The following is a 13810-nucleotide window of genomic DNA, read 5'->3' as shown; positions in this document are numbered from 1 at the left end:
CACATTAAACATTTATTGGCCAAAACCTGTGTTTGCATGTTGCATGAAGTGATTACGCACAGAGCGTCTGCACACACAAACCCAGGTCTCTGGCCAGACCCAAACCCTCTCGAACAAACACATCAGAGCACCTGGTTGATTAAGCCACTGCAGATCAAAGGCTACAAATACAAAAGCTTCATTAGTCTCCCAGATATGATTAAAATCTGTCTATAAGCCACCAATACTCTTTTAACCATGTTATTAAATTTCATTAGCTTCACACACCCCGTCGGCAACTGAGCACTCTAACTCTAAACAATGACACACAACTGTTTGTTTATTAAAGACGTGAGAGAAGAGCAGTAATTAAGCCATACAAAGGCCAGATTGAGTTCACATGCAAATGACAGTAAGTGATATTTGTTTACGTGCTCAAAGACAGATGAATGTGATGAGACAGCAGAATGCACTCAGAACTATTATGTGGCTCAGTCTTTGTGTTGTGTAGATATAAGAAAATATAATCTAAATGTATAAATAAGAAAGCATTTCTTACATTATAATAACTACATGTATGTATTTTTGTGTGTGTGTACGTGTTTGTTGTTACTCACCAGGTACATTCAGGGGGCAGCGTCACCCAAGGACATGCTGATCCTGGTGGATGCGTGAGTGACGACCTCATGATTCATCCATTACAGTCAGATTTTATCTTCTTTGGCGAGCCAGAAGGCCCTGATGCTAACTCTGTGACGGGCCTCCTCCCGCTGGGCGCTGCTGTACTGTGCTCACTCGTGACACTGAAACACAAAGAGCAGACGTTGTACTGGGCAACCTCATTGTTTACAGTTCAGCTACTTCTTCCTCTGACTTACACCTATAAATGCAAGTTTAGAAAAGCCATTCAGAGGGGATTCTGGAGCAACAACTGCAACGACGGCAGTTCAGTCTTTTATCAAGTTGCAGAACCATCAGGCATTTTTCAATATTTTGACACCGTCCAATTATTATCTGAGAAATGGGAGTTTTAACAAGGCCAAATAGTTGAAGTCTCTATTAAATTTAGGACATGCAGAACTGCAAACCCACCGACAATTTATATAAATAATGTTTTTACGTCTTAATTAATAAGATTAAGCAAAAGAGCAAAACTCTTAATTGTTTTTCGCATGGGAACCCCGTAGTTTATGATTGTAAGCAGTCACTAGGACGCCAAATGAGTATCAATCCACAGCTGCAAATATTCCCCCACAAACAGACTCCACACGCAAATCCAAAGAGATAAGAGTGTTTATGTGAGTTATCTGTAATGTAAGCATTTGTGTGGATGGGTGAAGAGTAAATGCAAGTGAATCTAAATGTAAGACATGTGGTCAGGGTTCATGCTTCTCAATCCGAGGAAAAGAGGGACCAATCACAGGAAAGCAGCCTTGTTGGTTTTGGTCTTTTTTATGGAGTTGACCAAAAATGTCAAATAATACCAGCCAGCCATTTAATTCTTAATTGCATTTTTATATTTGTGTAAATCGGTCCTCATGATTGCAGATGATTCAACATTTTCACTACAGTACAATAAATATCTGCTGCATTATAAAACATGTCATTATGAGTGTGGTACTTTATGTTCTATTAGGTGTCAAAGTGCTTTTTTCCACTCAGGTGGAATTTCATTATAAACGACTGGTGGCTCAGCACCAGGGCTAAATAACTGCACGATGTGATGATTGAAAAGCTAAATTACTCCACTTGCAACTCTTAACACTGCTCTGGTAATTGTCACACAGGCAATTGATGAGGCTCATTAAAAGTTGCCACCGCTGTGCTTTGGTGAAAAGAACATTAAAACAACTCCACTCCTCATTTTTCCAGTTTCTGTACTTTTCTATTCTTTCACCTGCAGGAACCAATTAAGTGATGTATTTATAGATCCATCTGTGCAGGGCCTCCGTCTCATTTTAGCAACAGATGTAAAAAAAAAAAAAAACTGAATGTTATTAAGGAATCAAGTTTTGACAATGCTGAGCGCTGACATTTTATTATTCATTTCATTCCAACATTCGTAGTCTGAGTACCAGTCATTAGCCGAGACTTGTTGATGACACTCGGCTCGTTTTATAAATTAAAATTACAAATGTAATTATGGCTCATGATTAGTGTTTTGCCCTGCAGGGGGTATGCTTTTAAAATACCGCCCACTGAAATAAATTGTTTTGAGCGTGTTCATATGTGGGAGACCTTTTGACCTCTCAGGCATCAGCTACACATAATGTTACTGAAAAAGGGCAACGAGCCTTTCACCATGAGGTTACGTAACAATAACATACGTGTTACTGCCCATGTTTACTACCTAGAAGATGAGTTTTTGACTGTTTTATGATATTTATTTTTGTAGTAAAACAAATATCATCTTTGTTCCCAAACTGCAGGAGTGGCAGCGTATCAGGTCTCACCCTCAAACTCATCAGAGGGTCCGTCAGCAACATGCTGGAGACGCTCTCTGACGATGACTACGTGAACGTGGTTTATGTGAGTATTCGCCAATACTTTGAACTCGTGTTTAGTTTTAATTGCTCACCGGAGAAATACTCCGAATCCCAGCACTTCAATCAGAAGCTGCATTTTTCTGCCAACACTCTGTCCTAAAAATTCCTTCAGATTCTGTGTATGTATTCAATTTCCAGACACACAGATTGATGAATGTTAATGTGGACATAATTGTGGTCTGAGTGTTTGTGTAGCTTTAGCCTGCATTGAATGATTGGTTTAAACCGGGCTCTGACCTTTTCAGTGACTTAATGTACCACACATGGATGGATCTTTACTGTGGCTGTGTATGTGCATGGATGCACGCATGCCAGTGCGATCATTTGTCTGACTCAAAGTATCTGTGTGTACATACGTGTACAGTATATATATGTGTGTGTGTGTGTGTGTGTGTGTGTATGTGTGTGTGTGTGTGTGTGCGCGCGTGTGTGCGTGTGTTTACGTAAGAGGATGTATGCACCAGAGATGAAACCAAGTATGCGCGGCTAATAGAGCGAACACACGACATAGCTGGGGCAAGCCCTGAAATGCCACAAGATAAGTTTGACAAATGAATGTGTTGCTGCAGTCATGAGGCACGCTTTGAATCAGGGAAATGTAATAGGAAAGCATTCGGTCGCCCAATTGAAATTCTGTAGGAATCTCAGGCATCAAAGTTTCACTGACGCGGGGATTGAGGAAATATTCATCCATCATCATTTACAGCTCCAGCGCCTGGTCAGTTAAAGCATTTCTGCTTCCTGGCGATATTATTTGTGGAAAGAAAAATAGCACAGTTTTAAATGGTTACAGTGGTGATTTCCCTCAGTTGAAAGAATTTGTGAGTCGTCTCAAAGACGCATTGCAGGCAATCACCCGAGATGTGATTAGGACTGAAAGGCAAAGTGCATCACTAACTTGATTTTGAACCTTTACTGGCAGTGTTGGTATCTTCTTCTTTATCTTGTTGCTAGGCAACCGTCAAACTCTGCTTCTGCCTGTCACTTAGCCTCGTTTAAAGTAGCTAATATTGTCCGCCATTTCAAGAACACTTAAATTGAATGTACAGAACAGAAGAAGATTGATTCTCTAATGTTCTCGTGTGATCGGAGGAAAGAGGCTTTTTTTTTTTTTTTTTTTTTTAAAGGTAATGGAATAATGAGGAACACTCTTGGTGGCAAAAGGTCAAAGAGTGTTTCAACCTCAAGTGAGTCTACACCTCAGGTGAGTCATTACACGTTCGTGTATTGATAAAACCAACAAAATATCATATTAAGATGAGTTATCTTCAGAGAAACAAATAAGAGAATTTTGTCAAGAAAGAGCTCAGATAACTGTTTCACTGTGTTTTCAGACTTTGTGTTACCCAAACTAAGCTTGCCAGATGCTCCCTGTTGCTCATCCCAAATGTGGTTGCTTTAAGACTCTGTCATATGTGTTAGTCTACTTTTTCACAATTATTCTTTCGAGTTTATCAAATTATAAGTACACAAATGGAAGGTCCCCTTTTTTTTTTTTCTTTTTTTTTAATAAATATCACAACGCAAACTTTGTTATTTACATGTTCAAAGTGGGCCCGAATCCCCCATATTTATTTTAATAGCATTAGCATTCCTTCAGCATACAGGTGGTCTGGCTTTCTGCAAACATCTCAGCTCAATGAACTGATCATCTTTGGCACAGGACACATCATATTCTTGGATGTGACTGTCTTAGAATCTCCTTCATCCTTATTTGCCTCCTCTTTGTCCTCCTTCCACTCTCTCCTAATGGATGGGAATATAAATTACTTTTTCAATTTGCTTTCCAAATTAGTCATTTATTAGGTTTTCCTTCACTTCCCTTAATAATGCAGTGGTTTGTCTTTTTGTTTGGAGCTTTCAAATTAGCTAAGTGACATGGACCAAGAAGTTAATTAATTCAGGCATCAGTTCAATAAGTACATTGGTGGCATCAAGCCAATTTTTTAGACCATCTAGAAGCTTTTTGAAGGTACAACCAATAAAATTATTTTTGATCAGTTGTATGCACTTCTTATCTCTGACATGAGTGTAGCTGGTTTTATGTGTTTCTGGTTGGAAGTTTTGTCTTTTTACAGTCTTTCTTTTAAAACTTTAACGAAAAGTTAAACCTATGTTTCTTTCTTGCACATCAGCAGAAACTATCAGAACTAATTAAATTTGTAAATTAAAGAGCTGCAAATGTTTTGTTTGTAAGTCTATAGCTATAACTAATATACGATATAAAAATTATACTAAAAAGATTATTAACAAGTGGAGGCACTTTTTAATACACTGTACACACAAACGTATACAATGTATATACAACATGCCCACACACAGTATGTTGTTCTGCTGAGCGTTTAATTATTGTGTCTGTGATATTTTAAGTTGTGTACTATAAGTTAGATGAAGTTCGAACTCACTACGGTTTATATTTGTTTGTGTGTAGGCGTGTGCCTTTAGAGGATGAATGTCTTGGCAGCATATACCCTGAAACTTCTGCCAACATGTTGAATACTTGGAAACAGTCACTGCAATACCCAGCATCCTTTTGGTGTTCTAAAAACATAAACCCAAGAAGATGGAGAAAAAATTGGCAAAAAGGTGGCACACCGGAGCAGTCTCTGTTAGATTGTGTCCTTTGTTGGTGTGGACTTTTTCTAGTGTTTCTTATTCTCATATATCAAATTTGCTTAAAAACTATTAACTAATTTGACGTATTTAGTGTGTGTATACATTATCATGACTGCTGAAACATCTCTTCTTTCTTTCGTGAGTAATGTTGCTGTCATTTTGTGGCTGATGCACCTAGAACACTTATGCTATTTTGCTTCTATTACACTCACTCTCGCTTTGACAACTCACTTAAATTTCCAGTCAGCTCAGTATGACTTTACTTTGTAGTTGCCCTTGTATTGTAGTTCAGAGATGACAAAGTTGAAGCCTCTTTCAAGTGTCATTCCCACTATTATGTCGCCCACATTTGGCATTTCATGTATCCATTGTGCGGTCTTTGTTTTTCAGATACCCACACTTGTGCTTAAATCATAACAGAACTGGAAAAGCAGGATTTGTGCACCTATTGTGTGTTTGTACATATTTTAGAGTGTGTATTTTTGTGTGTGTGTGTGTGTGCGTGTGCGTGTGCGTGTGCGTGTGTGTGTGTGTGTGTGTGTGTGTGTGTGTGTGTATGTGTGTATGTGTGTGTGTGCGTGTGTGTGTTTCGAGCATGATCATGATTGGAGGGTTGCAGTCAAGGCCAAAACAGATGTTAGGTATTAATGAGCCGTGTCCCAAACCCCCCATAGATGATGTGTGTGTGTGCGCGCATGCAATTATATTTGTGTGTGTGTGTGTGTGTGTGTGTGTGTGTGTATGTGTGTGTGTGTGTGTGTGTGTGTGTGTGTGTGTGTGTGTGTGTGTGTTTGTACCTGAATAGATTGGGAGCCATCTGTTCCTCCACATTAACTATTCACCAATATTAACCTGAAGATACTTCACATGTAGAGCTGTGTAAATGTAATTTAACCAGTTACAGTAATGTTTGCCTTCATGGCGTAATCTCTCCATAATCAAGCTCTTTGTTGTTGTTTTTTTACCTCCTTACGCCACTGTTTTCACATCCCTACCTGCTCTCCTGCCAATCCTTCCTTCTGCTCCTACAGCTCCCTTCGGTCTGTGCAGATTTGATTAAAACTGATTTCATTTCACACGTGATAATTTGTTTGTGTTATTTAAGTAGATCTCTGTCAATAATTGATTTTATTTTATTTAAAATGAAATCACTTTAATCTCTCTATTCAAATACCTCATTTTGAGTCTGTTTAAGGAGCACTGCATGACTCTGCAACGAAGGGAAAAAAAAAAAAAAGGCCACATATTTAATAGCGAAATATGTGCAAGTGCCTTCCCTCCACTTCCCATCATCCCTCCTTCCCTCTTCCCCCAGTTCAACGAAAAGGCCTCGTACGCAGCATGCTTTCAGAACCTGGTGCAGGCCAACGTGAGGAACAAGAGGATTCTGAAAGATGCAGTGCAGAACATCATCGCCAAGGGGATCACCAACTACAAAGGTGGCTTTGAGCTGGCCTTTGGGCAGCTCGCACAGGTAAAGTGTCAGCGTGGGCCGACTTGGTAAAATCTTTGAGGCATCTGTGTTTGGCTAACAGCGGGGTAAGAGTGTATTTGTGTGGTGGGTGGGGAGGTTAACTTTGAAGACGTTACTGTTATATATTATTATTTTATTGTATCAACCAATGTCCCTGGAAATATAAAGACCAGCCCAGAGGTTTGATGAAACTCAGGGAAATGTACTTACTTTTTTACTTTTGATTAAATTCATGTTAATTTAAGGGCCAGCACAGTGGTGCAGTGGTTAGCACTGTCGTCTCACAGCAAGAGGGTTCTGGGTTCTAGGTTCTGGGTTCGATCCCAGCTTGGAGCCTTTCAGTGTGGAGTTTGCATGTTCTCCCTGTCCCAGCATGGTTTCTCTCTGGGCACTCTGGCTTCCTTCCACTGTCCAAAGACATGTGTGTTCAGGTTAATTAGTGATTCTGGGAAAAAAATTGCCCTTAGGTGTAAATGAGAGTGTGGATGGTCTCTCATTTTCAAAAATGAAAATCATAGGAAACACACATCCCCTCTTCTTAGGAAGAGTTAGTATGTGTCGACCTCTTCTGGTTGTTTTGGATATTGCCGTTTTTGGCTCAGTGTGGCACATTTGTAAACAAGCAATTGACTTCTTTTTGCCCCTGTATCTAATAGATGAATGTGTCAAGGGCCAACTGTAACAAGATCATAATGCTCTTCACTGATGGGGGAGAGGAGAGGGCGGAGGAGATCTTTGAAAAATACAACCCAAAGCAAGCGGTAGGACTCTAAACACAACATTCATGGAGAAGAATATGATGTTTTGCTTTTTGTTATATTTAGTTTTATTATGCTCTCTCCCTCCTACAGGTGCGCATCTTCACGTTTTCAGTAGGTCAACACAACTACGACAAAGGACCAATACAGTGGATGGCCTGCGCTAATAAAGGTACAAGGTTGCATTTGACGTCTGGGGACTTTGTGACACATTCAGTTCATTTAGTTGATGTGAATGGTCTTATGTTGGATGAAATTATGAAAATGTAAAAGGAAAATTTTGTAATGGCTCACAGGTTTTTGTTAAAACATTAATAACTTAAAATAATTTAAGTTACTAATGTTTTAGAGGCAGCAAACGAAAGCCATATTTTCAATAATGATCAATTTACAAGCACACAATGCATCGCGTTTCATCTATTGTGAACATAGGCCCATATTTATACGATCAGAAAACCCTACAGAATGGCCCTTTAAGCAGCATTTGCTTTCGAACAGTTCTAATTTTGGTCAGTCAGACTATTCTTACAAGAGCATGTGGTTTTCAAAAGACAATAGAATTGTGCTTAGATATGAATATGGCCGCTTGCTACAGTACATATCTAATCAAATCATCTTATCTGATCATTTGAGCTGTTCAATTTTAAGTAGCTGAGACAATAGATGTTATGTTTTACTGTGGACCTAACAATATATGATTTTCTCTGTTTTAGGCTATTACTATGAGATCCCATCTATAGGTGCCATTAGGATAAACACTCAGGTAAACACACACACTACTATAAAAACACACTCATGTAAGCGTGTACATGATGTCTGCTTCTCTTGTCTTTTACATCAGAATTCTCTGTGGCTCAACCAGATGTGTTTGGTGCCCTCTTGTGGCAGAATGGCTGATGTGCAGGTTTCCAAATAATAACGGATTCTTCCTCTCACCTCCTTTGCAGGAGTACCTGGATGTTTTGGGTCGGCCTATGGTTAAAGCTGACAGAAAGGCCAAGCAGGTTCAGTGGACCAACGTCTACCTGGACGCACTGGTATTTTGTTATAGCTGACACACTTTACACTCTCGTCAATGTAAACACTGAACATACTTTGAGATGTGGAGAAAAAAAAAGTAGTGCCACTGTCACAAATGTTGTGATCTGGTGAGAATTAGAAGAAATCTGTTTAATGTCGTCTGAAGAATTTCATACTAAACATTTCCTGTCATGTCATCCTGGTCAACTCAGTTCTGTTCCAGTCGTGTTTGCGAAAGGAAAGATAAACTTTATTTCAAAATAGCTGCATGAAGCCATTTCTAGTGGTGCTCAAGCTTCTGTCACAATTTACTTTAAGGCAACGGCGTAGATAAGAGAGCAGACTGATAAAGTGAGCCCAAAGGTTTGGATACTGTCAGACGCTGTCAACTCCTGTAACACTATTGACCTCGTCAGCACCGGGAATGTCTCTGCCTTTTGTTACTGGCAACACGTTATATTTACGCTCTAGTTGTTGTTTTTTTAATGACCAAGCAATGTGTTTTATTAATTTTATTTATTAATCAGGATAACTGTACATTAATAGGTAACAGATTAAATATTATGTAAATTTAAGCATTGGGAAATTATTTTGACATGACTATTTGGCTTAAATACCTAAACATATATTCAATATGTTGTATGTTTGATATCCTAGGAGCTGGGCCTGGTAATCACTGGAACTCTGCCGGTCTTTAACAGGACCCAGACAGGCTCAAAGGTAAAGAAACACTTATATGTTCTTATGGTTCACATTTGATATAATCTGTGTGTCTTCTTTCACATCCATCATGTTTCCAGTTGCCTTGCCGATTAAATTTACTGTATGTCTGACACTTTGACCCCATGGGACTACTTAAGTCTGTGGTTTTAGGGACCATAATGTTTACCAGATTAAAAAATAAACATACAACAGGAATCCTCTCAACTAAATTGTCTCATCCTTTACTTTTATCCTTTGCTTTCTTGTGGCTCTTCCTTATATCCTCTATTGACACTGAGGTCCCTCAGAGCTCTCCACAAGAAGACAATCTGGGTTGTCATAAAGCAGAAATCAAAAAAGAGATCAAACCTGCAGATCAGAGTGAGAAATGATCCGGTAGCAAAGTGCTTCAAGATGAGTTTACATGTCTGCCTCGGAGGACTCAGGGTTACCTCCGCCATGACTAAAAACAAGCCTGGAAATGCTTTGTCAGTGACTCATAGCGGCACATGAAGCTTTTGGAAATGAAACAGTCCAGATTTGTATTGCATCCCATTTCCTTGAAATCTGTCAGAACGCACCGAGGGACTTGACTTATCCAGAAAGAACAGGACTCATAAGAGGGTGTTACAATGACTCTTTCTACCGCTGCCTTCCTTCTCTGTTTTTCCAATGTATTTTGTTGTTTTTAACCTCAGAAGTCTCAAAACCAGCTCATCTTGGGGGTTATGGCTATTGATGTCTCCCTGGAAGATATCAAGAGACTGACGCCTCGGTTTACTGTAAGAGCACTCACCTCATAAATACACATAGTGGATGTAGTAGATGTGACTTTTACCCGAGCTTCTCTTTCTGTCCTCACACAGACATTTCCCTCTCTCTTTCCTTTTCCCTCTAGTTTGGACCAAATGGCTACTACTTCGCCATTGATCCCAATGGATATGTGTTGCTCCACCCTAATCTGCAGCCACTGGTAGGCCAAATCACTCAACTCTTAAAACACCCAGAGATTTCCTTTTTCTGCATCTAATCTATTTTTCACAACTGATGTTGCTCCAAGGATTTGGTTATTTTGTTCAAATCCATTAGTGTCTCATTCATATTGGCCAAACAGTCATTTTGGACGAAAACATGACATTCCTGATTAACAGCAGACTTTTTGGTGTGCAACCATTGCTGAGGCTTATTTTCTTAATTATTGACAGGATTATTTTCAGATGGACCGCCAGAAAACCAATAAGAAGGAGCGATTTTAGCTAACAACACTGAAACAACTCACTGAAAAAATGTATTGACTTCGAATTTTATGAGAAAAGTTGAAGGGGAATCTATGGAGCCGGTGGCTTTTTGGAGCCGATGTCTCGTCGCACTTGGTGGTATTGCAGGTTAAGGCACTTCTGCATCGGCCTCCTTTTTCAGACCTGGAAGCTACGTCCATTTTTATATAGCAGATCCTGTTATGTTTCACAGAGTTTTAAAAATCCCATTATTACATGTTACAAAATGCACCTTATCTGAAAGGTTGTCATCATACATATCGGACATGATATCTTAGCTTTAAGTCGGGTTAAGTGTTTGTCAATACAATTCATCTGATTTACCACACTGATTATGTTTGTATCATTTGGCTGACTCCAAGGTTCTTTGTTTTTCACAAATATCTCAATCACATGGTTGCAGGATGATGTTGTTGAAGCAAGACAATATGTTTCTCATTGACCTTTTCAAATATGTGCATGCTTGTACATGATGGATGCACATGTTGCTTACAGATGATTACAGCATTCAAAAGTCAGAGCTAACAGACAAATTATTTCATAATTAGTTCCCTCTCCAAGGGCTACAAAGTAAATAGAAGGTCAATAAATTATGTTTACTGGTCAATTTGTTTTCTTCTTTGTACTCAAAGCCCACAAATTATGTATGTAATACTCACTAATTGTTTGCATTTCTACACAGACTGCCAAGTTTCAAGAACCTGTGACACTGGACTTCCTGGATGCAGAGCTTGAGAATGAGATCAAAGTGGAGGTTTGGAAAATAGATTACTCCCAACTCTTATGATTCCACGAGCTTATATCAGACTCGAAAGTATGGCAATCTCTCAGTACGTTGAAATATACTTATTTTGTATGATTTGGTTAACAGATCCGAAAAAGAATGATCGACGGTCGAACAGGGAATTACAGTATATCAACTCTTGTGAAATCTCAAAATGAGGTAATTTAATTTGATGAAGTTCATGGTAATGGTCAGCAGATTTGTTTAGTAATGGACATGTGCACTGACACCACTGTTTCCTTCTAAGCATTACATTGACCTAGGTCAGAGGACGTACACCTTTGCACCAGTAAGGGGGACAGACTACAGGTAAACAACATGTTTTAAGGTTTTATAGAGCCATTGCATGCAGACAGTTCTCTTTACAAACCTCACTCCAGAAGTAGAAGAATTCCAGATGTTTTGCATTGATACATCACTCAAAATAGTTGCCATGTTGTTCTCAATGAGACTGGAGTGAGGTCTAAACTTAAGGACAAACTCCTAAACTCCATGTAGAGGGAACTCGGTGAAGCCATGAGGGTGTTCACAGCCTATGTGTCCTGTTTGGAAAATCGCAACTCCTGCTGAAAATGCTTCACAGGACTCACTGAAAGATTTGCAGTGGCACTCTGATGAAAATGTTTATACCCTCTGTCCTCTCCCAGCCTGGCTCTGGTCCTTCCCCAGTACAGCCTGCATTACATACGTGCCACAATCGGCGACACAATCACCCAGGCAAAATGTAAGTGTCGTTCTAAATCAGTTCAATGTCTCGTGCAATTCTTAGTTTTTCCACTCGGTTACATTTACTTTCCAGTCGACGAATGGTGCTGAGTGGAAGATGACTGCTAGTGTTCTCCAGTGAGGTTATTGCTCTCCGTGCAAGGGCTGAGAAACACTTTTACCTCAGCTTATGGTTCCTATCCATCACTTACAGCACCCCACACGCATACATATGTAGATATACACACCAATATACAGCTACACCACCCCTGCATGCCCTTGCCAGTTGTGTCATTATGGCAAAATATAACCTCAGTTGTGGGGCTGTTTAAAGTTTTTGTCACCAGACAGCGGGACGAGTGGCTCCGGTTTCTCCTTTCACACATCAGAACTCATCAGTTCGTTTATAGCTTAGTATGTACCTCAGTGTGTGTGTGTGTGTGTGTGTGTGTGTGTGTGTGTGTGTGTGTGTGTGTGTGCACACGTGTGTGTCCAAGTGGGTATTTGTATGTTCATGCTCCATCCTATTGGATAGTTTACACTGGATGCGAGGGTCCAGATGTATGCTATTGTCGTCTCATGTCTCTTTTGAGCTCTGTCTGTTCCCACTAGTAAAAGATGTCATTGACTCATAGTGTTACTCAAAGGACAATTTTATTGTGTGTGTGCGTGTGTGTGTGTGTGTGTGTGTGTGTTCACGGATTGTTAAGATGGAGCCGTCCTTGGTTAGAGTCGGTCTTTGATGGACATTTGTGGATACTTTTGGTTTTAGATGGGTTGCACAAGCATTACATTATTACCATGTGTTTTCTGAGAACATATCGTACAAATTTCAGATTAATTTTATGCCTTCACACCAGTAATCTATCAGTGAACATTTTATCACCTTTATTTTTCCAGCAGAGTTTCATTAGGTGCAGTTGTGACTCGTTTGGAAACGTTCCTTGGACAAACATTTAAGGTTCTTCCAACATGTGACGTTTCAGTTTTGGCTGCGTTTTGTCGATAAAAGAAACAAAGGGACAAAGAGGAAGCAGATATGAAAGTTTGGAATATGAATTGTTAGTTTTTTTACATCGCAGTGGTTGTTTTTTTAGCCGTCTTTGAAAGTCTAAAAAGATTCATGTGTACAACAGCAGTCGATGGGAGTAAATATCTAAGTTTATAATGAAAAGACGAAAGATAACAATATGTTATGGATTCCAACCAAATTTCTAGTCTCTGCAAAAGATATTAAAGCTCATGGGCCGCTTAAATGGTAAATGTCCGTAATTGTAGTTATTTACTTAAAATATGGGATTCTCTTAGTGTGTTCCATCAGTATAAAGGTGGTATAAATTTGCACACATATGCATTTACATGAAAGATCTTACTGACATTTCACTGTGTTTCTCTGTTGAAAACAGAACCTTCGCTCACACATGTACTTGTACTTATAATTACAACCACAGTCCATAATGTGTTAACCATAACCTTCAATTAAAATTTATCCTGAACCCAAACCTAGTAAAAAATGTGTCTCTTCCCCAAATGGAACAAAGGTCCCGTAAAGTTTCATCCACACGTAATCCACCTCCTCTGACCTGAAATTACCCAAATCACCCCATGTATTTTCCACCAGTTAATCACTTAAACTTTAAGTGTTTCCTACTTTTGAATACAATATTCTTATTCAATGTCCATTTGAATAAAATATTGTGCCACCTTGTTAGCTTATTTCCTTTCCCGCTCTCTTTCCCTCTCCTCAACTTTTTACCGTCGTCCCTCCCTCTGTTCTCCTGCCCTCCTCAACTCTTGACCATTCCTGGTGTGTTGGACCCCCCCTGCAGCATTTTTGGGCAAGTATTCTCCTCCTGTGCTTTACCTCCTAACCCCTGTCTTCTTCTTACTCTCACACCACCAGCAGACTTTGGATGTAACTTCATTTCTTGCTTCACTCTGTGTGGTGT

General features: G+C 39.5%; 1 protein-coding gene across 1 annotated transcript in view; it reads left to right on the top strand.

The window, feature by feature from the left end:
* The window catches only part of cacna2d1a (calcium channel, voltage-dependent, alpha 2/delta subunit 1a), a 90495-nt gene that overhangs the window by 54736 nt on the left and 21949 nt on the right, over positions 1–13810 (top strand). Inside the window, exons 9-22 of the mRNA XM_069164755.1 lie at positions 600–650; positions 2409–2508; positions 6457–6615; positions 7272–7376; positions 7467–7545; positions 8087–8136; positions 8321–8410; positions 9051–9113; positions 9794–9877; positions 9994–10068; positions 11055–11126; positions 11244–11315; positions 11404–11465; positions 11804–11880. Coding sequence (XP_069020856.1) covers positions 600–650; positions 2409–2508; positions 6457–6615; positions 7272–7376; positions 7467–7545; positions 8087–8136; positions 8321–8410; positions 9051–9113; positions 9794–9877; positions 9994–10068; positions 11055–11126; positions 11244–11315; positions 11404–11465; positions 11804–11880 — 1139 coding nt within the window. The remainder of the gene's footprint in view (positions 1–599; positions 651–2408; positions 2509–6456; positions 6616–7271; positions 7377–7466; positions 7546–8086; positions 8137–8320; positions 8411–9050; positions 9114–9793; positions 9878–9993; positions 10069–11054; positions 11127–11243; positions 11316–11403; positions 11466–11803; positions 11881–13810) is intronic.

This window comes from Embiotoca jacksoni, unplaced genomic scaffold (assembly GCF_022577435.1).
Source record: "Embiotoca jacksoni isolate LCO1_2020_lvr unplaced genomic scaffold, fEmbJac1.0.p SCAF_32, whole genome shotgun sequence".
Classification (NCBI taxonomy): domain Eukaryota; kingdom Metazoa; phylum Chordata; class Actinopteri; family Embiotocidae; genus Embiotoca; species Embiotoca jacksoni.
This window is presented reverse-complemented; position numbering and strand designations above follow the sequence as displayed.